The 21,673-nt window shown below is 46.6% G+C and overlaps 1 protein-coding gene across 1 annotated transcript in view; it reads right to left on the bottom strand.

The window, feature by feature from the left end:
* Window positions 1-4,335: 4,335 nt before the first annotated feature.
* Window positions 4,336-21,673, bottom strand: part of zgc:158376 (uncharacterized protein LOC100101643 homolog) — a 36,000-nt gene continuing 18,662 nt past the window's right edge. The window contains exons 4-12 of the mRNA XM_056288515.1: window positions 21,111-21,197; window positions 20,638-20,823; window positions 20,276-20,308; window positions 13,294-14,690; window positions 11,497-11,660; window positions 6,799-6,960; window positions 5,204-5,425; window positions 4,488-4,613; window positions 4,336-4,367 (exon numbers count right to left, since the gene is read on the bottom strand). Coding sequence (XP_056144490.1) covers window positions 4,336-4,367; window positions 4,488-4,613; window positions 5,204-5,425; window positions 6,799-6,960; window positions 11,497-11,660; window positions 13,294-14,690; window positions 20,276-20,308; window positions 20,638-20,823; window positions 21,111-21,197 — 2,409 coding nt within the window. The remainder of the gene's footprint in view (window positions 4,368-4,487; window positions 4,614-5,203; window positions 5,426-6,798; window positions 6,961-11,496; window positions 11,661-13,293; window positions 14,691-20,275; window positions 20,309-20,637; window positions 20,824-21,110; window positions 21,198-21,673) is intronic.

Genomic DNA, 21,673 nt, shown 5'->3' with positions numbered 1-21,673 from the left:
CGCTAAATGTGGTCTACCCGTGGCAGAGGCTGATAGTGAGGAAACACTTAGCAAACGTTCCACTTAGTGGCTGGTGGTTGGTGTTGACTTCCCTCCTAGCCCCACTACTATGGTTGCATAATTTCTTAAGGGTTGACATAGTCTACGTGAAAAGAAGCCTCCCAAGCTGAGCACTTTCAAACATTAATCCTCCCATGTGGTTTTAGAAATATCTGGTTGTGAGTCTGACCGCATTCTGTACAACACTGCTTCAAGGGGCTGCCTGTGCACACCTAAACAATTGTTGTCCTGTTGGTTTGAAAATGAATTTGACGCCAACCAAAGTCAACACACGACCCACAAAGTTCTGAGCACTGGTGGGGTTCTGTGGCACTTATCTATCCCTGGACTGGTTCTGCGCTGACTGGATTCAACCATGTTACGCTAACACAAGAGCAGAGGACTAAATACTGTTCCTTGAGTCAAAAACACACAACACCCCTCAGCCGATTTGAGGCATGACATATGTGGTTGGGAGCAGAGCAATGGTCGTTTACCTCCCTTCTCATCATATCTGATCACATGATGATCAGATATGATAATGCGACCCAATACTGTTGGGGACCCAATGGGTACTGAAGATGAGGGTGGGACTAGCAGGGAGGGGTAAAGGGTGAGGTGGGCAAGAAAAAGATGGCGGAGTAGACAGGCGAGGATGGATTAATGAATGGAGAACCAAGTCAAAGCCCTGTTTTAAATAAACAGTAAAAAGCAGAAGGTGTGGACTTTTAGGGATTCAAACCAGCAATACCTTACAGATATTCAGGGTCAAATATGCCATAGCTGAGGCAGACCCATCAACCTGAGAAAGATCTCATCTCATCATCAGCCACTTCGCCGGGGTCGGGTCGCAGTGGCAGCAAGCTAAGTAGGATACTCCAGACATCCCTCTCCCCAGCAACGCCCTCAAGCTCCTCCTGGGGGATCCCAAGGCATTCCCAGGCCAGACTGGACATGTAGTCCCTCCAGCGAGTTCTGGGTCTACCCCGGGATCTCCTCCCAGTTGGACGTGCCTGGAAAACCTCTAATGGAAGGCGCCCAGGAGGGATCCTAATCACATGCCCGAACCACCTCAACTGGCTCCTTTAAATGCGAGGTGGCAACCTAAGAACCCGCTGGTGGACTGACAAAGATGAACTCTTTAAAGCTCTTCTGTCTTCGGCCCGTGCTTTTTGACAAAGGAGGAGATGGAAAACCCGACGAAGACTCAAGCACAACCAAACAGAGCTTCAGTTGATGGTCATATGGTTTCTCTGTATTTAGGAAAACTGCACTCGGGCCGTCACAACAACGTGGTGCTGAGGATCATGGACACAAAGTGTAGCTGGGCTTTTGTTCACTATAACTCAGATTAGCAGGCGTGGGAGACATAAAGAGGGATATCTGACGGCACATTTGTATATAGAAAAGTGGAGCATGGGTGAGAGAGAGAGAGAAAAAGATGGAATGAGAGATTAAAGAAATGAATGGCACATGGTGAAGCTGGAAGAGAGGAGGCAGGTTCGGAGGCTGGATGGGGCTGGGTCAACCTCTTACTTTCTCTTAACTGAGCCTTGGTGGTGGGGTAAACATCTGAATGTTAAATAACCTTCTTTCATTTGGTTTATACATATACAATTTGTTATGGAGCATCCCCTAAGGCTGAAGGGCCTCCATTTCACTGCAGACAGAAAGCTTAGTGGTCTGAAAGACAAGTACGTGGGCAGCTCCATGTCTTCCGTTCTCTCTTTTTTCCCTATCCATAGTACTCGCATTTCGTTAAAATTTACACCTTTTTCTGTTGTTCTCAAACACACACACACACACACACACACACACACACACACACACACACACACACACACACACACACACACACACACACACAAACTCCAACCCAATCTCCTTTAGTGGATGAGCATGGGGGAGTGGTCCAGTAGGTACATTCATTACGCTCCCTGTTAGGGCAGATAGCTAGCGACAGTAGTGTGTGTGTGGTGGTGGGGAGGGGGGGGTGTTGAACTGGTCAGCCAATTCGGGGGAGAGCAAAACTTTGGCTCTGCATACACACTGCTAGTAAGCATTATCAACATGCTTGTTGCCTGCAGCAAAAAGCGGGACCTTTAGTATTTCTAGTAATCGACGGGCATAATTAATGTAATTGATGGGTGATGTCGTCTGAAAATTCAGTAAGTGAATTCAGTGAGGCGACAGCTGTTTTTATGTTGGTAATGTTTTTTCTGGTAGCAGCAAATGACTTGGCTTCCTCTATCCGAATCGTTGACAAGTTTTATAATGGCATGAGTGCACGGTTATAGTTTTGCATCAAGGCGACCAGGGCTGTCTGTATGTACCACATAAGGGGAATATCTGATAGGTAATTTTGGCAAGTAACTAAACCCAATAGTATGTTTTTTCCCCCACTACATTTAAGTTCCATAATTCCCACAATATTATTTACATAGTTTTTGAGCCAATTGCCATTCCGACTAGGAGAATACTGTCCACTACCATCATTTCAAAAGTTGTCCACATACAATGCCATCTAAAACCAGGGACATCTTGATACCAAAATCAAACCCAGTGACAAAAATACCTGCCAATTCTAACAGTAGTATCCTATTACAAGTGTGGGACATTAGCTTTTTTGTTACCATCTTTTCTAAATGTACTGACTGGGTGGTAATGGACTCCAAAAAAACAAAACAAAACAATAACAAAACAAAAATGGTTGTTACCTGCTGTATGTGATTTCTGGCACAAAGAAGAGCACAATAATATTCATTCATTACCTTATGAGCCAAAATTTCACCCAGTGTATGTCTGGGGAGCAAGCTGTTATTCCCACTCTGCAGAAATACTAGTCTGATTCAAAATATTTACAGCACGTTAACAGTGACAACCCGCAACCAGCATTTGCTAGTTATCCCTTGTTATTGCATTCTTTTCCCATTTTAAAACAGACAAAAGATACCCAAAACACCAGCTAACTGGTTTCTAGGTGGAAAACACTGCTCAATACACCCCTGAGCCTTTAACTGGTGAGCAGATATCAGTTTTTCGGTTTCACCATCTCATCTTTCCCATTAAGCATCCAGTCTTAGTTTTGGATTGGATATCATTAGAGTATAATACTTGTTCTTTTGTGAGCTCTCTTATAATTTCAGCACATTTCTTCACACTGCACCAGTGCAAAATGCTTTTCCTGTTTGGGCCATTAAAACTGATATTTTTTTTCACACAATATTTTCCACCGAGTATTGTGCACAACCCTACCCAAACCCCGCAACAAATACACTCATATACTGGGAATTTCAGCATCCTATGTCTGAGCCTGCCTGGAGCTTCTGGTTTGAATGTGAAGGGGTATTTCACTATTGTTATATAGTTTACAGTTCCCAATCTTACTTTTATCCTCATATGTATTCTAACCTTCAAGAGGGCATATCAAAAGGAGTGATTATCAAGGTGAAGAATTTTGCACCAAAGCTTAACTAGCTCTCCGAACACTGACCAGAGCTTTGCCTCTTTGCTCAAGTTCAAACCATAACCGTTAAGTAGAAACCTGTAAATGTGAGCCGAGAGGAGTGTCTAAAGGTAGCAGGGGGTGAAGTCACCATTCCAACCATGGAGTGCTAATTGGACGGAGCTTGCACTTAGGCTACTGTACAATACATTTTGTTCCCAGAAAAGTAATAGGAAATATATGAAATACTGCTCTTCCTAGATCCAAGGTTTGCAGCTATTGGTTTAGCAGGTGGATGGCTTGCAGTGGTGATTGGTTGGGTGGAGGGAGGGAAGTGGGAAGGGGCAGGATCAAAGGTCAAGGAAGGGTCATTTACAGTTAACTACAGATATATACACGCACCCAAATTGTACAGAGAACAAATATATACATGCTCAAGGTTTTCTTTTTTTAAATTCTTTCCTCCAATTTCGCTTTCCCAAAGTAAGTCCACCTGCTGCTCATCGTGTCCCTCCTCTGTGGTCATTGTCCACACATTGTTCTTGCAAATAATGGAACATTTTTTTTCCAAAAGTCAAGAGAAATGTTGTCACAGTTTGTATACAGACTCTCTTCCTTCCTTTCTTCCCTCTCTCTTGATTTCTCTTTCCTTCCCTCCATCACCTGGCTTCCCACTTCCACCCTCTCTTTAGTGTAACTTATGGGTTGTTGGGGTCGGATGGGGAGTTTCTAGGCAGGGTGAGGCAGGGAAGCAGGGTTTGAGGCCTTCAGCTGGTGCGTCCATTTTCGAGGGGGCAGGGTTGGAAGGGTGTCTGATGACATCAAGAGCGAAGACATCACACAAGGGCGCCTTAGCTGTTCTTTAGCAGCGTTCTGTTTTCGGTGGGGCAGGAGGAGGAGGAGGAGGAGGAGGCGACCGTTGTGGTGGCAGAAGAGGAGGAGGAGGAGAAGGAGGAAATGGAAGAAGAGGTCGTGGAGGAGGTGGCTGCGGAAGAGGCCGGATGGGGAGGGAAGGAGAGGAGCTGTCCACTCTCTGAGGAGAGGAGGGAACAAGAGCGCAGGTCCACCGTCTGCAGGGAGGCGCAGCGACGCAGCCACGGCAAGCACTGCTCTGTTACCTTCACACAGCCTGGGAAGGAGACACACAGACAGAAATACAGATCAGTTTAAAGAAAAACAGAAACGTGCACGGAAACATACATGTAAAGACCAAGACACAATATTGGCTGTATAGTAGCCCGGTCTTCCACAGACAACTGACCCTTTAGTGCTCGTGTGTGCGTGTGTTTTTGTATGGACCTGTTTGATATACTTGGTCTCGCTCTCAGTGGGGATACTCTGTGTGTGTGTGTGTGTGTGTGTGTGTGTGTGTGTGTGTGCAAGAGAGAGAGAGGATGTATTTATGTGTGTATGTACTTCTTAAGTTGATGTGTCTTAGACTGTCGTTCAGTGAGGATATTGCATGTGTGTGTTTGTGTATGTGTACCTGTTAGGTTGATGTGTGTTACTCTGATTTATTGGGGATATGGTGTATGTGTGTCAGAATGTGAATGTTTGTTGTGTGTGCTTGTACCTGCTACATTGATGTGTGTTAGACTCCCTCAGTGGGGATCTCACACGTGTGTGTGTGTGTGTGTGTGTGTGTGTGTGTGTGTGTGTGTGTGTGTGTGTGTGTGTGGGTGTGTGGGTGTGGGTGTACGCATGTGTGTGTGTGTGTACCTGCTAGGTTGATGTGTGTTAGACTCTCCCTCAGTGGGGATATCGGGGACGTCAAGGTGTGAACCGTCTGGTCTGTGATGTTGCCACACTGACTGAGGTCCAGCTTGGCCATGTGGGGCACATAGCGAACCAACAGGCGCGATGAAGCATCCGTCAAATCCAGGCCGGCCAATCGCAACTCTGTCACATTCTGGAAGCGGCCCCCCCTCGTCTCTCCATGGGCTGTTAGGACGAATGAGAGGACAGCGAATGTGACGGACACCCACATACTATATATAAGATCAAATGAAAGCTCAAAAGGGTTCCCAAGAGAAAATTGGGTCGTCACACACCAGCAGTGAATTGGGATATGGATTAGGATACGACAAAGAATAGATGTACAGATGATGCATTTAGAAAAGGTTACTATGTAAGAGGACGGGGCCTGAACAGAGGTAAAGGACAAAACATAATCATGGTAAAAAGTATATTTTTTATTCCATTTGGTTTCTGCAATGCTGTTTGAATTCATGCTGAACAACTTAACTTGTTACTCAATGCAATAAGAAGTTGAAATTGTTGCTGTTGAATTGCTGCCAATCATAACTGAGTTTTATGATTGTGTGAAAAATATGAAAGCAAAGCTGAGAGGAAAGAGTAAACTTGTCTTTCAAGCAGCAACTAACTTATTTGTCACACACATTTCATATAGCAATACGAAATGTGTGTGACAAATTAATTTGACTCTTGCTTGACGTAAAATTAACTTAATGGTGTTCTGAGACATAGTGAGACATCATGGTGCACCCTGAGGTCTTCTGGATACCTCGTTCAACCATCTAATAAATAGTTCTTGTTCTCAAATTATCTGAGGCATATTTGAAATCTTGGTATATAAAACCTGATATTTGCAACTCTGATCACACGTAGGACAATTTAAATATTAAAACTGCAACTGAAAAAGTACCCCTCATACCTGTACTAAGTTGTAGTTTAGCACACAACTTGTTCAGTGAATATTCTGCTTTGATGCCCGTCAGGTGAACTACATTTTATTATTGTTTCATTACTACTAGTTTGAAATAAATAAATCCATATAATATATGGCATTATTGTTAAAAGGGGTGAGGTCAGTGATATGATTTTGTTTGTGATGGCAAAATAAATTATTGGGGGATTACATTGCAACCCAGGGACGCACCAGCGAGAATGTGTCTCACAATGCAACCTTCCTTTCAAAATGGAAATTCTTCTGTAGTTTATGAAATAAATGAAAAAGTATGCAAAAAAAAGAAGTGTTGCCATTTCTAAGGCAAATTCTTACCCATGGAATTTTTTTAGCCCTCAAGATTGTCTGACAGTAGCAAAGCATGATGGTTATTTGTAATTCCTTCCTCCAAACATCTATTGTCTACCTCTTGCAACGAGCAATCACCCAGGCCTGCAAAGACATCAGTGTTAGTCCACTGGTGTCTAAATTCAGGGGTTACCCAGGTTCTACACTGGTCTCTGAGACAAACTTCAGGGCTAAAAAATCCCATGGGTGTGTAAGAACAAATTTGCCCATAGTAACGACTGATAAATGAGGCCCCTGGAGAGGGACAAGAAAGTGTTACCTGTCCTGGTGTCAGGCGGGGGCGCTAAAAGCTCTCTAAGGTGGGAGTCTTTGAGCTCCTCCACCCGGCTGAGGTCGAGCAGCTTCAGACAGGGACAGACTGCCTGACACAGGGCCGACACGGATGACCAAGGACAACCAGAAACATTCAACTCTAATAGACCTGGGGGGGTGAGAAAGAGAGGGATAGAAAGAGAAAAAGAGAAAGACAGATGTGAGTGCCCCATTTAATTCAGTAACAAACCTTCCACCACAGCAAGAATCAAGAATCAGGGACACTTTATTTGTCATTTCATTTCTGTTTCCCCCAGCCCACAGCAGTGCAACACAAAGACAAAAAAAACCTACAGGAACTTCAAGAACCCACATATCCAAACTAACACATATATCCAAACTAAACAAAAATAAAATGAAAAATCACTGTCCAAGGGAACGAACACCAGCCAGGATGACTGTCGGAATTGCCAGACCGGGCCGCCAGACTGCCCTCGGTGTTATCGGAACTGCCGGTCTGCATGGGCTAGCAGTTATCTTAGCCTGCCCCACTTCCGCGTCCTGTCAGACCACCCTCAGTTTTACCTTCTTGGTCGCAGCTCCAGGTAGGGCCGTGGTCGCTGAGCCCACAGGATGCAGCAGACCAAGCTCTCCCAGCCGATCCAGCGCCAGCAATCTCAGCTATCAAACGAAGACTAAACTTAAATGCAGACATGGACAAAGACACTGCATGGACGGGACTGGATGAGGCTGCCACAAACGTGAATTCATGCTGCCATCTTCCCATACCGGTACTGGGTGAGGCTGCTGCAAAAATGAATTTGTGTTGCCATCTTCAAGCCCAATAAGAAATAAAACAAGAAAGCAATAAATGAGTGAATAGATGTTTATGAAATGAGAAAAGTGTATAGCAAATATCCCTGCTGCTCATTTCCTCAGCTCACCTACTAATGAAACCTTGCAACAGATAAAGTTTCCATTGGTTGGAATGCTTCAGTACAAGTTGCAGTACAAGTTTGTGGCTACACTGGAGTTCTCCGATACAAATACTGATGATGATGATGTTAAAAGAGGGCTCAACAGCCATTTATTATAACAACGGATAAAAACACCAGAGATAAAAACAACCAATAAAAACAGCCGCATTAAACCAACAAGTCAGCTTCAAGAGTGTTTGGCAGACCGCTGCGGCTCTCAGGCTCCAGTATGTGGACACGATTTTTGAAACATTCAGTGGAAATTACAAAGTATCCACAATATTGCTTCAAAGGTTTGAGACTCACTTGAGTTTATCTTTTTAATACTTTCTGTTGATACTGCATATATGCGACAAGGTGATGGATACGCGTTTGTTGAATGATGCAGCAAATATTATATGACGGATCAGTTTGTTTGGTCCAACTGCAGTTCACAACTATTCTACTCTGGATTTAAAACAGACTGAAATTAAGCATCAAAGGACTGTCTGTACATTTCCTACAGCACAACCTCCCAAGAGCCGTCCAACTTACTGCTGGACCCCATAGGGGAAGCTCTTCATTATAAATTGATGACCAGCTAACCTTTAAGGTTCACGTGGCCTCGATTGCACAGTCGTTCTGATTTGCCCTGTACAGCATCAGGAAAATTAGACCCTACCTGTCTGAGCATGCAGCACAACTCCTGGTACAGGGTCTTGTAATATCACGCATTGACTACTGCAACTCCTTACTGGCAGGTCTCCCTACATGCACTTTCAAACCTCTGCAAATGATCCACAACACGGCCGGCGGCGCGTCTGGTCTTCAACGAACCCAAAACAGCACTTGTCACTCCGCTGTTCATATCCCTCTACTGGCTCCCAGTAGCTGCCTGCATCAAATTTAACCTTGCACCAACAAGGGGATCGCTGGTTCAAATCCCCGTGTTAACTCCGGCTTCGTCAGGCATCCCTAGACACAATTGGCGGTGTCTGCGGGTGGGAAGCCGGATGTGGGTGTGTCCTGGTTGCTACACTAGCGCCTCCTCTGGTCAGTTGGGGCGCCTGTTCAGGGGGGAGGGAGAACTGGGGGGAATAGCATGATCCTCCCACATGCTACGTCCCCCTGGCGAAACTCCTCACGGTCAGGTGAAAAGATGCGGCTGGTAACTCCACATGTATCAGAGGAAACATGTAGCCATCCTTGGCAGCCCTGCCCGGCTCAGCAGAGGGGGTGGAGCAGCGACTGGGACAGTTCGGAAGAGTGGGATAATTGGCCAGGTGCAATTGGTGAGGATAAAAGGGGGCGGGGGGACAATTCAAAACCTTGATGCTTGCTTACAAAATAGCAACTAAAACAGCTCCCGCCTACCTGACCTCCCTCATTCAGGTCTACACTCAGTCCCGCTCACTATACGCTCTGCCAATGAAAGGTGCCTGGCACTTCCACCACAATGGGGCCCTAAATCACTAGCCGGACTCTTCTGTAGTTCCTTGGTGGTGGAACGAGATACCAAACTCCATTCAATCCGCTGAGTCCCTCTACATCTTTAAGAAGAAGCTAAAAACCCAGCTCTTTCACAAACACCCCCACAACTGATGGTGTTAATAAAAAAAAACAACTATGCACAGCCTTTGTGCACTGCCTGTTGACACCTATGTCCTGTTGGACTTGAACCTGTTTTTTTGGCACTTACTTGTGTTGTTGTCTCCTGACTAGATCCTTGCTTGTGTTGTATTAACTCTCAGATGTACGTCGCTTTGGATAAAAGCGTCTGCTAAATGAAATTTTAACATTGTAAATTAGGTCTGGTGCTTAAATTTCCTTCAAATCTGCATGGAAACATACAACTGTGAATTCTAACAATTGTGCAAAATGATTGTGGTCAGCTCAAATCACAATCAGGCAATTATATAGTAACTGCGACAGGCTTAATTACGCGACTATACTTTCTGAGATGGCTTAAAAATGTCAGAATATCCACAAAAACCCTGGTCAACTCCTATCAGACTACCACACAGAGCATCCTTACTGGAAGCATACCGGTGTTTGGCAACCTGACCGAACAGGACCACAAACAACTGAGAAGGCTAGTAAATGTAGCTTCAAACATCATAGGAACAGCCATTTACACCACCTGTTGCAGAAGGAAGGCCCTAGGTATCATGGAGGATATCAGCCACCCTGCACATGGTCTATTAACCCTCCTTCCCTCAGGACAACACTTACAGAGCATCAGAGCTCGAACACGCTGCCTCAAAGACAGTTTTTACCCCCAGGCTTTCAGAATAATGAACAGTACTTTAGAAAGAAAAAAAGAAATCCACTTTATTTTGTCATTGTAGGTTACAATGAAATTTGTTTTCTGCATTCAACCCATCCTATTGTGTAGCAGCAGTGGGCAGCTGCAGTGCCTGGGGACCAACTCCAGTTCTTCTTTCCATTGCCTTGCTCAGGGACAGAGACAGGAGTATTAACCCTAACATGCATGTGTTTTTGATGGTGGGAGGAAACGAGCACCTAGAGGAAACCCATGCAGACACGGGGAGAACATGCAAACTCCACACAGAAAGGACCTGGGAAGGCCTGGGGTTCAAACCCAGGACTTTCTTGCTTTGAGGCAACAGTGCCGACCACCGGGCCACTGTGCTTATTTGACTTATTATTTTGTGAGATTTCTGTTTTCTTGTTTTTGTTATATTTATTATTTCCTTATGTATAGTTTTAAGGGCTGAGAGAGCCAGGGCAGATCATTTCATTGTACTTTTTATATGTATAAGATAATAAAGTGAACTTGAAATTGAACTTAATTACTGCTGTTCATTATAGATAACAGCTGCATATTTTTATTTAAATGTACTTTATTAGTCCTCCAAGGAAGAAAGTATCTTTGAGTGTCTGGTAAGGAAACAAGAACACCCAGGTAGGTAAACACCAGACAGCCTCTTTAATTGTTTACAATCAAACTGAAAACTATATTAAAATCCCTTTTCCTCTCCTGTCTCTCAAATATGATTGATTTTATGAACTCTATTTTTCAAACAAGTTTAGAAAAGAAAACTTCGTGAAAATGACTCAGATGAATATAGATATTACAGATAGACTAATTTATGCATCCAAGATAAAATTGATTTAAATGTTTTGCCATTAAAAAAAGTCACCATCGCTCATACTTCTGATAATTTTACACCTGGCTTTTTATGCAAATAAACTTGATCGAACTGATATCCAACCACCTGAGAAGCATTTTTTTCCCTCCCCAATTGTATCCGGCCAATTACCCCACTCCTCCAAGCTGTCCCAGTCGCTGCTCCACCCCCTCTGCCGATCAAGGAAGGGCTGCAGACTACCACATGATTCCTCCGATACATGTGGAGTCACCAGCCGCTTCTTTTCACCTGACAGGGAGGAGTTTCACCAGGGGGATATAGTGCGTGGGAGGTACATGCTATTCCCTCCAGTTCCCCCGAACAGTTGCCCCAACCGACCAGAGGAGGCGCTAGTGCAGCGACCAAGACACATACCTCCATCCGGCTTCCCACCCACCGACACGGCCAATTGTGTCTATAGGGACGCCCGACCAAAAACGGGGGTTTGATCTGGCGATCCCTGTGTTGATAGGCAACGGACTAGACTGCCAAGCTACCCAGACACCCCCCGAGATGCATTTTAACACCAGGTGTAGATGGTATTTGATGTGTTTATAAGGGAAACCAAAGACATGGGCGCACCCCTATCCCATTTACCTTGCAGACGATTGATGAGCCACATGAGCTGTTTCTTGGAGATGTTGGTATAGCCTAGATTGAGGGAGACAGGCTGCCGGCGGATTATACCACTCAGCATGGGAGGGGTGATGGAGCGCTGCCTGCTCAGATCAATCTGTGTCCACAACCTCTTGTCACAACACCTGGAGAGACAGAGAGAGAGAGAGAGAGAGAGAGAGAGAGAGAGAGAGAGAGAAATTAATACAACTGCGAGTCCTCCATGATCTCTCTTTAGAGAACTGGCCTCTTTTTCTCTTTATCATAAGGCAGTTTAAGTAGATGCCCTGCAGTCACTGCTTCAGAGTCATTTCGCTCAAAGAACAAGCAAAGGACAAATGTATCCCCATTACAATAAGTCTTTTAATAATGTTTCGCAAATTAATTAATGTGCATCTCATGCCTGTAGTCCTATTAGTCCTGTAGTCCCATGCAATGATGAGACACTTTGATAACCCTGATTAGAAAGGCGGGTAGTATGGAAAACAATATTTTTCTTGTCTTAGTGTAGATTGTGCCATCAGTGATGAGTACCACCTTCATGCTTTCATAGCACTTAACATATCCGTTTCACCAGCGTTTTATGTAATTAAATAACACCATTTGAACGTGCCTTTCAGGATTGCATGACATCATGTCGCACAATCAACCCAGATTTTGCATGAGGCCGCCCATGCCAAGAGCAAGGTAAGCCCTAATTGAGTGGCCAATTCTTTCTGTCAAGGGAGGGGGCAGGAGCAGCAATACTGCCAGCCAATCAGAACAGCGGTATTATGGTATTGGTATTGTGTTAATGACCCTCCAAACAGGTGGGTGTGGAGCACTGGAAACCAAATGACTTTTGGTGAAAAAAATTGTCCCAGATGCATTTAACAGAAATATTCTTATCGACAAAAAAAACCAAAACACCCTTTTAAATGGAAATTTCACTGATGGTTCTGTGTATGTGCAATCAGTACTGATGAGCAATGTAGCCGACTGAAGCAATAAAGACCCCACTGTGTACTCTATTGATGGCAAAATCGGCGTTCCCCTGCTCACCGTCTTTCCCACAGCACCTACACGTATCAGAATGCATTGCACGTGTGCCTCAATAATGTCGTCCATAAAATCCTCAGCACTAGTGTTGTCGGATATCATTTAAACAAACAGTAATTTAGCTGAGTCAAGAGAATGAGGATGTGTTTTTTGAATGGCACGTTCAGAGTGGATTAGAATATTAGAAACTCTACTAGGCTATAGTTTTTCCAGCCAAAAAGAAAAAACTCGGCTTCACTTTCTTTTTCAAAAAAACTCAGTCATGTTGTTTCAGAGATGCAGAGACAATCAAGAACAACTGCAGGTATTTTTCATGTACTATCCCTGTCACAAATCGACAGAGATAAGGTTGAACATTGGTGAATTTTCCATTTAAGTTTAAGCTCAACTCTATGGAAATAATATTTATTTGCCACGATCTTCTGTGTTCTGATCAACCAGGACCAGACTTTTTTTAAAAAAAAAATTTTTTTTAGGACCAGACATTTAACCTATTTCCTTTAATGGGAAAGTGGATTTGCCACTCACCCTGTTTTTTTTTTTTTATCTTCTTTATTGAGAAAGCTGGACGGCTCTGATGGAGACTCGGGGCATTTTGGTAACCCTGGTCATTTCTCTTTGGCGACTCTAGAGTCGGAGAATTCAACTGCTCTGCTATTTTGTAGCAAGGAAACCAAATTATACTTTGAATACCCCACTGGCCATTAACCTTTAACGCGCAGAGGCAACTGCAGTACTGACCAGCGGCTCCAGGTGCGGCAGACTCTCATGCAGACACACAGCTCCCTCTGACTCAGGTGCTGGAAGACCCGCAGCCACACATCCCGGGTCATGATGTGGGATGAGCCAGAGTCCAGCGGCAGGCAGCTGGGCTCAGGGCAGGCTGGGGGCGGCCGCACCAAGTGTCTCTCCATCTGGATGGGCCGCGGTGGGGAGGGCACAGCAGGAGGGCTGCGCTTCATCATCTGGGAGCGGGGGGCAAGGCGGGATGGCTGGGAGCGTGGCGAGGCAGCCATGGCGGACATCAGGAGCCCGCTGCCTGCCCCTGCACCACCACCCCCACCGTTGGAGGTGGGGATGGAGGAGGTAGAGGACGAGGAGAGGTTAAGGCTGTTGTTGTTGCTGTTTGTTGTGTTGTTCCGGGAGCCCGCTGATGTCTGGCTCTTGCTGTTGCTACGGATTTTGTTGCCGCGACTCCCACTGCCCTTGGTCCCGCCTCCTCCTCCTCCACTATGCCTGTGATTGGACAACACGCTGCTGGCATTTTCCTTCTCCCCGCCCTCCCCTCCAGCCACCCCCCTATCCCTTACCGCACCTCCTCCTGCACCTCCCCGAGTCCGTCCATTGCGTGCCTCCTGGCCATTGCTGCGCTGCTTCCCAGTGAAGCTATCAGAGTGTCCTGAGGATGGAGGTGTTTGATTGGCAGAGAGAGGGGAGGGTGGAGGCAGAGAGGAGGAGTTCCTCCTGGTCCTGTCAGGCATGGGCTCATCCTCCTCTCCATCTATAAGCGCTCCTTTCCTGCCTCGCTGTTGCAGCAACCCCTCCCCGCTACCTCCTCTCCGTCGGACCTTATCCCCCACCGCTCCTCCCTGCTCTTCCTCCTTCTCTGTGTCCTCCTCCTCCCCTCTCCCTCCTTCCCCCTCAGACTCCTCGCTGGCACTGAAGCCCAACTCCGCCAGCCGCCGCTCCCTCTCCCGCTCCCTCTCTCGCTCGCTGCGGCTCCTCTCCCGCTCACCCCGACCACCACTGTTGCCATAGGCAACAGAAGGGGGAGGAGGAGGAGCGGGAGAGGAGGACGAAGGGGAGGATCCCCCCCCAAGTCCTCCCCCGCCTTGATCCCGCGAGGAGTCATCCGAGTCGGACTCCGAGTCAGACTCTGAGCTGGAAGAGCTGGAAGACGAGGATTCTGGGCGACGCTCCAGGAGTTGGCACCTCCTCTTGAAGCGTTCTAGTTTTTCCCGGTGGTGGGTGCGCTGGTCCGCGCTTGACAGCCCTCCCCCCTGGGCTGCCCCTGCGCCTCCTGCAGCCTGGGAGGAGGACAAGGAGGAAGACGAGGAACTCTGCCCACCTCCAACACCACTTCCCACTCCAGTGGAGGAGTTGGGACCGTTAGACTCAGACGACTCCTGTTTAGGTTTCTATACATGAGAGAGAGAGAGCGAGAGTGAGAGAGAGAGAGAGAGAGAGAGAGAGAGAGAGAGAGAGAGAGAGAGAGAGAGAGAGAGAGAGAGAGAGAGTCCTAGTTAGAATCATCACACTGGTTTGTACCACCTGTTTTTAAGGTCGGAACAGATACAGGAATTTGCGTGCATCATCTGGTTATTCTAATCCTATGTTTTCCAGGGACAGACACTGCAGGCACTTGATCTGAAGCGTTAGCAGTTTCCCGTCTCGACAAGCTATTGCATCATATATTCTTGGGAGGAAAATAATTTTAGGCTTCTCAAAGACAAGTTTAACTTTGTGCTATTCAGATTAGGTAGATTGATCTGCATGTTTGCATTCTGCATGTTTGCAGCCATTACTGTCCATTCCATTCCATTATTACAACTGCTTATCCTGCTCTCGTGGGGATGCTGGAGCCTAACCCAGCAGTCATTGGGCGGCAGGCAGACAGACACCCTGGACAGGCCGCCAGACCATCACAGGGCCCACACACACACACACACACACACACATACACAAACCTAGGGACAAATTAGTACGGCCGATTCACCTGACCTACATGTCTTTGGGCTGTGGGAGGAAACCGCAGCAGCCGGAGGAAACCCACGCAGACACGGGGAGAACATGCAAACTCCACACAGAGGACGACCCAGGACGACCCCCAAGGTTGGACTACCCCAGGGCTCAAACCCAGGACCTTCTTGCTGTGAGGCGACCGCGCTAACCACTGTGCCACCGTGCTGCCCCCATTACTATTCTTTTACCTTAAAATAAAGAGACAGTAGTGTGGGCAATCTAAAATTCACCAAAAAAAGAAGAAGACAGTCTTGGATCCCCTCCCGCTTTTTCTCCCCAATTGTACTTGGCCAATTACCCCACTCTTCCCAGCCGTCCTGGTTGCTGCTCCACCCCCTCTGCCAATCCCGGGAGGGCTGCAGACTACCACATGCCTCCTCCAATACATGTGGAGTTGTGGCAGGATCATGCTATTCCCCCCAGTCCCCCCCCCCTCGAACAGGTGCCCCGACCGACTAGAGGAGGGGCTAGTGCAGCGACCAGGAAACATACCCACATCCGGCTTCCCACTCGCAGACACGGCCAATTGTGTCTGTAGGGATGCCCGACCAAGCCGGAGGTAACACGGGGATTCAAACCGGCAATCCCCGTGTTGGTAGGCGACAAAATAGACCACCATGATACCCGGATGCCCCCTCGTCTGGTTCTTCTAATCCTATGTTTTCACAGGGACACCGCAGGCACTTGATCTGAAGCGTTAGCAGTACCCCATCTTGACAAGCTATTGCATCATATATTCTTGGGAGGAAAATCATTTTTGGCTGCTCAGAGACAAGTTTAACTTTGTGCTGTCAGATTAGGTAGATTGATCTGCATGTTTGTATTCTGCATGTTTGTAGCCATTACTGTCCTTTTACCTTTACCTTAAAATAAAGAGACAGTTGTGTGGGCAACCTAAAATTCACAAAAAAAAAAAAGAAAGAAGAAGACAGTATTGGACCTCTCTTGATGCCTTGAAATCAAATTGACACTGCAGCAGACTTGTCCTGGTGGGTTAAAACACCAGTCAGCAAATTTAGTGCACTTTTGGGCCACTGGAAACAACATTTTCAAGCTTACATGTCGATGCTTCCAGTGCATTTCTGTCTAATGTTGACATAAAAATGCCTGAAATGTAGAGAAATACACTCACTGGCCACTTTATTAGGTACACCTTGCTAGTACCGGGTTGGACCCCCTTTTGCCTTCAGAACTGCCTTAATCCTTCATGGCATAGATTCAACAAGGTACTGGAAACATTCCTCAGAGAGTTTGGTCCATATTGACATGATAGCATCACGCAGTTGCGGCAGATTTGTCGGCTGCACATCCATGATGCGAATCTCCCGGTCCACCACATCCCAAAGGTGCTCTATTGGATTGAGATCTGGTGACTGTGGAGGCCATTTGAGTACAGTGAACTCATTGTCATGTTCAAGAAACCAGTCTGAGATGATTCGAGCTTTATGACATGGCGCGTTATCCTGCTGGAAGAAGCCATCAGAAGATGGGAACACTGTGGTCATAAAGGGATGGACATGGTCAGCAACAATACTCAGGTAGGCTGTGGCATTGACACGATGCTCAATTGGTACTAAGGGGCCCAAAGTGTGCCAAGAAAATATCCCCCACACCATTACACCACCACCACCAGCCTGAACCGTTGATACAAGGCAGGATGGATCCATGCTTTCATGTTGTTGACGCCAAATTCTGACCCTACCATCCGAATGTCGCAGCAGAAATCGAGACTCATCAGACCAGGCAACGTTTTTCAATCTTCTATTGTCCAATTTTGGTGAGCCTGTGCGAATTGTAGCCCCAGTTTCCTGTTCTTAGCTGACAGGAGTGGCACCCAGTGTGGTCTTCTGCTGCTGTAGCCCATCTGCCTCAAGGTTCGACGTGTTGTGCGTTCAGAGATGCTCTTCTGCATACCTCGGTTGTAATGAGTGGTTATTTGAGTTACTGTTGCCTTTCTATCAGCTCGAACCAGTCTGGCCATTCTCCTCTGACCTCTGGCATCAACAAGGCATTTTCGCCCACAGAACTGCCGCTCACTGGATATTTTCTTTTTTTCGGGCCATTCTCTGTAAACCCTAGAGATGGTTGTGCGTGAAAATCCCAGTAGATCAGCAGTTTCTGAAATACTCAGACCAGCCCGTCTGGCACCAACAACCATGCCACGTTCAAAGTCACTTAAATCACCTTTCTTCCCCATTCTGATGCTCGGTTTGAACTGCAGCAGATCGTCTTGACCATGTCTACATGCCTAAATGCATTGAGTTGCTGCCATGTGATTGGCTGATTAGAAATTTGCGTTAACGAGCAGTTGGACAGGTGTGCCTAATAAAGTGGCCGGTGAGTGTATATGTTCACACAGTTTAGGTGATCAGTTGAGTGAACATCGCCAGAAAGTGTAAAGTTTAACTTACTGTTTGCTACCTTCTCACCATATGGCAACTGTTCTCAATGCGTCGTCAATGATCAGTTATAAACATGAGCAACAGAACCACTGATCACATTCTCATTTGCATACAATGTATTTCAACGTGTCAACAAAAAAGGATATTTTTGAGTACATCTGCTCAGATCTTCCACTTTATTACTATATGGCTAAGGCATTATGTGGCAGATAGTTAAGTTTAGATACTGGGTTAGAGATGATTAGGTTTAGGTCTAAGGTTAGAAATCTATACTGCTCAAAAAAATAAAGGGAACACCTAAAAACACAATATAGACCTCGATGAATGAAATATTTCAGCTGAAAATCTTTATTTATTAGACAGAGGAATGTGTTTAGAGCAAAATAACCTAAGAATGATCAATGGAAATCAAAATCATTAGCCCATTAAGGTCTGGATTCAGAATCATACTCAAAATCAAAGTGGAAAATGAGAACATAGGCTGATCCAACTTCTGTGGAAATTCTTCAAGACGATTCAAAATGAGGCTCAGTAGTGTGTGTGGCCTCCACGTGCCTGTATGCACTCCCTACAACGTCTGGGCATGCTCCTGATGAGACGACGGATGGTCTCCTGAGGGATCTCCTCCCAGACCTGGATCAGGGCATCGGTCAACTCCTGGACAGTCTGTGGTGCGACATCGCGTTGGCGGATGGTACAAGACATGATGTCCCAGAGGTGCTCGATTGGATTCAGGTCTGGGGAACGTGCAGGCCAGTCCATAGCATCAATGCCCTCGACATACAGGAACTGCTGACACACTCTGGCCACATGAGGACGAGCATTGTCATGCATGAGCAGGAACCCAGGGCCCACTGCACCAGCATATGGTCTGACAATGGGTCTGAGGATCTCATCCCGGTACCTCATGGCAGTCATGGTACCTCTGGCTAGCACGTAGAGGTCTGTGCGGCCCTCCAAGGATATGCCTCCCCAGACCATCGCTGACCCACCGCCAAACCGGTCATGCTGGAGGATGTTGCAGGCAGCAGAACGTTCTCCACAGCGTCTCCAGACTCTCTCACGTCTGTCACATGTGTTCAGTGTGAACCTGCTCTCATCTGTGAAGAGCACAGGGCGCCAATGGCGAATCTGCCAACCAAGATGTTCTCTGGCAAAGGTCAATCGGGCTGCACGGTGTTGGACTGTGAGCACAGGCCCCAATTGTGGACGTCGGGCCCTCATACCATCCTCATGCATTCTGTTTCTCACTGTTTGAGCAGAAACCTGCACATTAGTGGCCTGTTGAAGGTCGTTTTGTAGGGCTCCGGCAGTGCTCCTCCTGTTCCTCCTTGCACAAAGGACCAGATAGTGGTCCTGCTGCGGGGTCGTTGTCCTCCTGCGGCCCCCTCCACGTCTCCTGGTGTACTGGCCTGTCTCCTGGTACCTCCTCCATGCTCTGGACACTGTGCTGGGAGACACATCAAATCTTCTTGCCACAGCACGCATTGATGTGCCATCCTGGATGAGCTGCACTACCTGAGCAACTTCTGTAGGTTGCAGATACCGCCTCATGCCATCTCTAGTGGTTAGGGCACTAGCAAAATGAAAAACTAACCAAAGATCGGCCAGAAAAGATGAGGACAGGCAAATGGTCTGTGGCCACCACCTGCAAATCCATTCCTTTTATAGGGGTTGTCTTGCAAATTGTCTAATTTCCACCTGGTGGAAATTAGACAATTTACCAAAAGGTGAAATTGATTCACAAATCAGTGTTGCTTCCTAACTGGACAGGTTGATATCTCAAAAGTGTGATTGACTTGGAGCTACATTGCATTGCTTATGTGTTCCCTTTATTTTTTTGAGCAGTGTAGATTGCCGACTGGCTCAGCCAATTGCCAATCCCCCCCCCCTTTTCTCCCACCTGTACTTGGCCAATTACCCCACTCTTCCAAGCCGTCCCGGTCGTTGCTCCACCCCCTCTGCTGATCCAGGAAGGGCTGCAGACTACCACATGCCTCCTCCGATACATGTGGAGTCACCAGCTGCTTCTTTTCATCTGACAGTGAGGAGTTTCGCCAGGGGGATGTAGCGCGTAGGAGGATCACACTATTCCCCCCAGTTCCCCCTCCCCCCTGAACAGGTGCCCCAACCAACCAGAGGAGGCACTAGTGCAGTGACCAGGACACATACCCACATCCGGCTTCCCACCCGCAGACACAGCCAAGCCGGAGGTAACACGGGGATTCGAACCGGCGATCTCTGTGTTGATAGGCAACAGAATAGACCGCTACGCTACCAATCGCCAATTGCCTATATATTCATTGAATCGCCCTAGTCCATATAAACCCTTTTCATTTTTTTTTGTATGGACATTTTTTGCATGTGTGATTTTTGTAAGTTAAATACAGTTTGACTGATTGCAGAGCTAACACTATTCTAATAATTCAATTCCATCTGTGCACCCCCCCACCTCTACCCAACACAAAACAAAGAAGAAGGAAGAAAAAAAAAGAAGCACCACGACTTTGCAAAAAGAGCTTTCTTTTTACGGAGGCTTCACATGCATCTAGTCTAGCCTGGCTGGGAAGAGGACATACCTTTTTGAGACGCTTTTCATGGGCACCTTTCATCTAGGAGAAGGCGTGGAGTGACAGAGAGACGGACAGACACTTAGTGCTGCAGTTATACTCATTACAACACAGCAGTTATCTCAATTCATTTCATAGCCTGTGGCCTCACTGTTTGGGTTCAAAACTAAACAAAAACCTGAAAACAGGGTGTGAGATACCATTTTACATTTGCACTGTGTATAAATGGAAAACAATGCAAATTTTAAAAAGGGAGCATTCGGTGAGAAGAAGAAAGTTAGAAATTAGGAAAATAAAAGGAAAAAACAGAAAAGGAAAAGGTGATGTAAAAGAGAAAAGAAGAGCAAAACTAAGAAAGGGTCTCACTCTACCTTCTTCTTGGGCCCACTGTCCTGAGGCAGCTCCTTCTCCTTCTTCCTCTTGTGCCCTCCCTCAGATCTCCCTCCATCTTCCAGGGAGGGTGGAGCTTTCTTCTTGGGGGGTGGGTCATCTGTAAGTTTCCAGCGACCCACCTCTCCGTTGTCCAGCCTGCGCTTCCCTGAACCGTCCCCTTGGTCCTAGAGAGATAGAGACAGAGATGGAGATTATGGTCCTTTTGTTTTCATCTCTAATTAAACCAATGCACTACCTTAATTGCTAAACCGACTTCTGCATTTTAAACTATATTTGCTCCCCAAAACTCTTAAGATTTTATAAAAATCTCCCCTCTCTGACCCCAAGCCCTTCTCAAACCTTTACCCAACGATGGCTGCATTACCCAAACCCTTTTCTTGCCAAACACTAGTCCTCTCTGGTCCTAGCTCAAACGCTAGGCCCAAAGTCCAAATGAGCCCCCAAGTCTCACCTTACTGGTTTTGCCCTCCTTGTGGCACTTGGGGCACTCCCAGCAGTTAGGGATCTCATCATTGATGATGCCTTCTGCTTTACCCATCTAGAGAAGAAACACATAAATATCACATTCAAATACAGAAACCATCATACACGTACCAGGGGTCAAAATTCATCCATCCATCCATTATACAAACCGCTTATCCTACCTACTCAGGGTCACGGGGATGCTGGAACCTATCCAGGGAGACACCCTGGACAGGCCATCAGTCCATCACAGGGCACACCACACACACGCACGCTCACACCTAGGGACAATTTAGTACGGCCGATTCACCTGACCTACATGTCTTTGGACTGTGGGAGGAAACCGGAGCACCCGGAGGAAACCCACGCAGACCTGGGAAAAACATGCAAACTCCACACAGAGGACGACCTGGGACGACCCCCAAGGTTGGACTACCCCGGAGCTTGAACACAGGACCTTCTCGCTGTGATGTGACCGTGCTAACCACTGCACCACCGTGCCGCCCGGGGTCAAAATCCATTTGTTCAAATTTCTGCAGTGGTGCACATGGT

The sequence above is a fragment of the Lampris incognitus genome, chromosome 10 (genome assembly GCF_029633865.1).
Source record: "Lampris incognitus isolate fLamInc1 chromosome 10, fLamInc1.hap2, whole genome shotgun sequence".
NCBI lineage: Eukaryota > Metazoa > Chordata > Actinopteri > Lampriformes > Lampridae > Lampris > Lampris incognitus.
The sequence above is the reverse complement of the archived record's forward strand: the minus strand, read 5'-3'. Positions and strand labels throughout refer to the sequence as shown.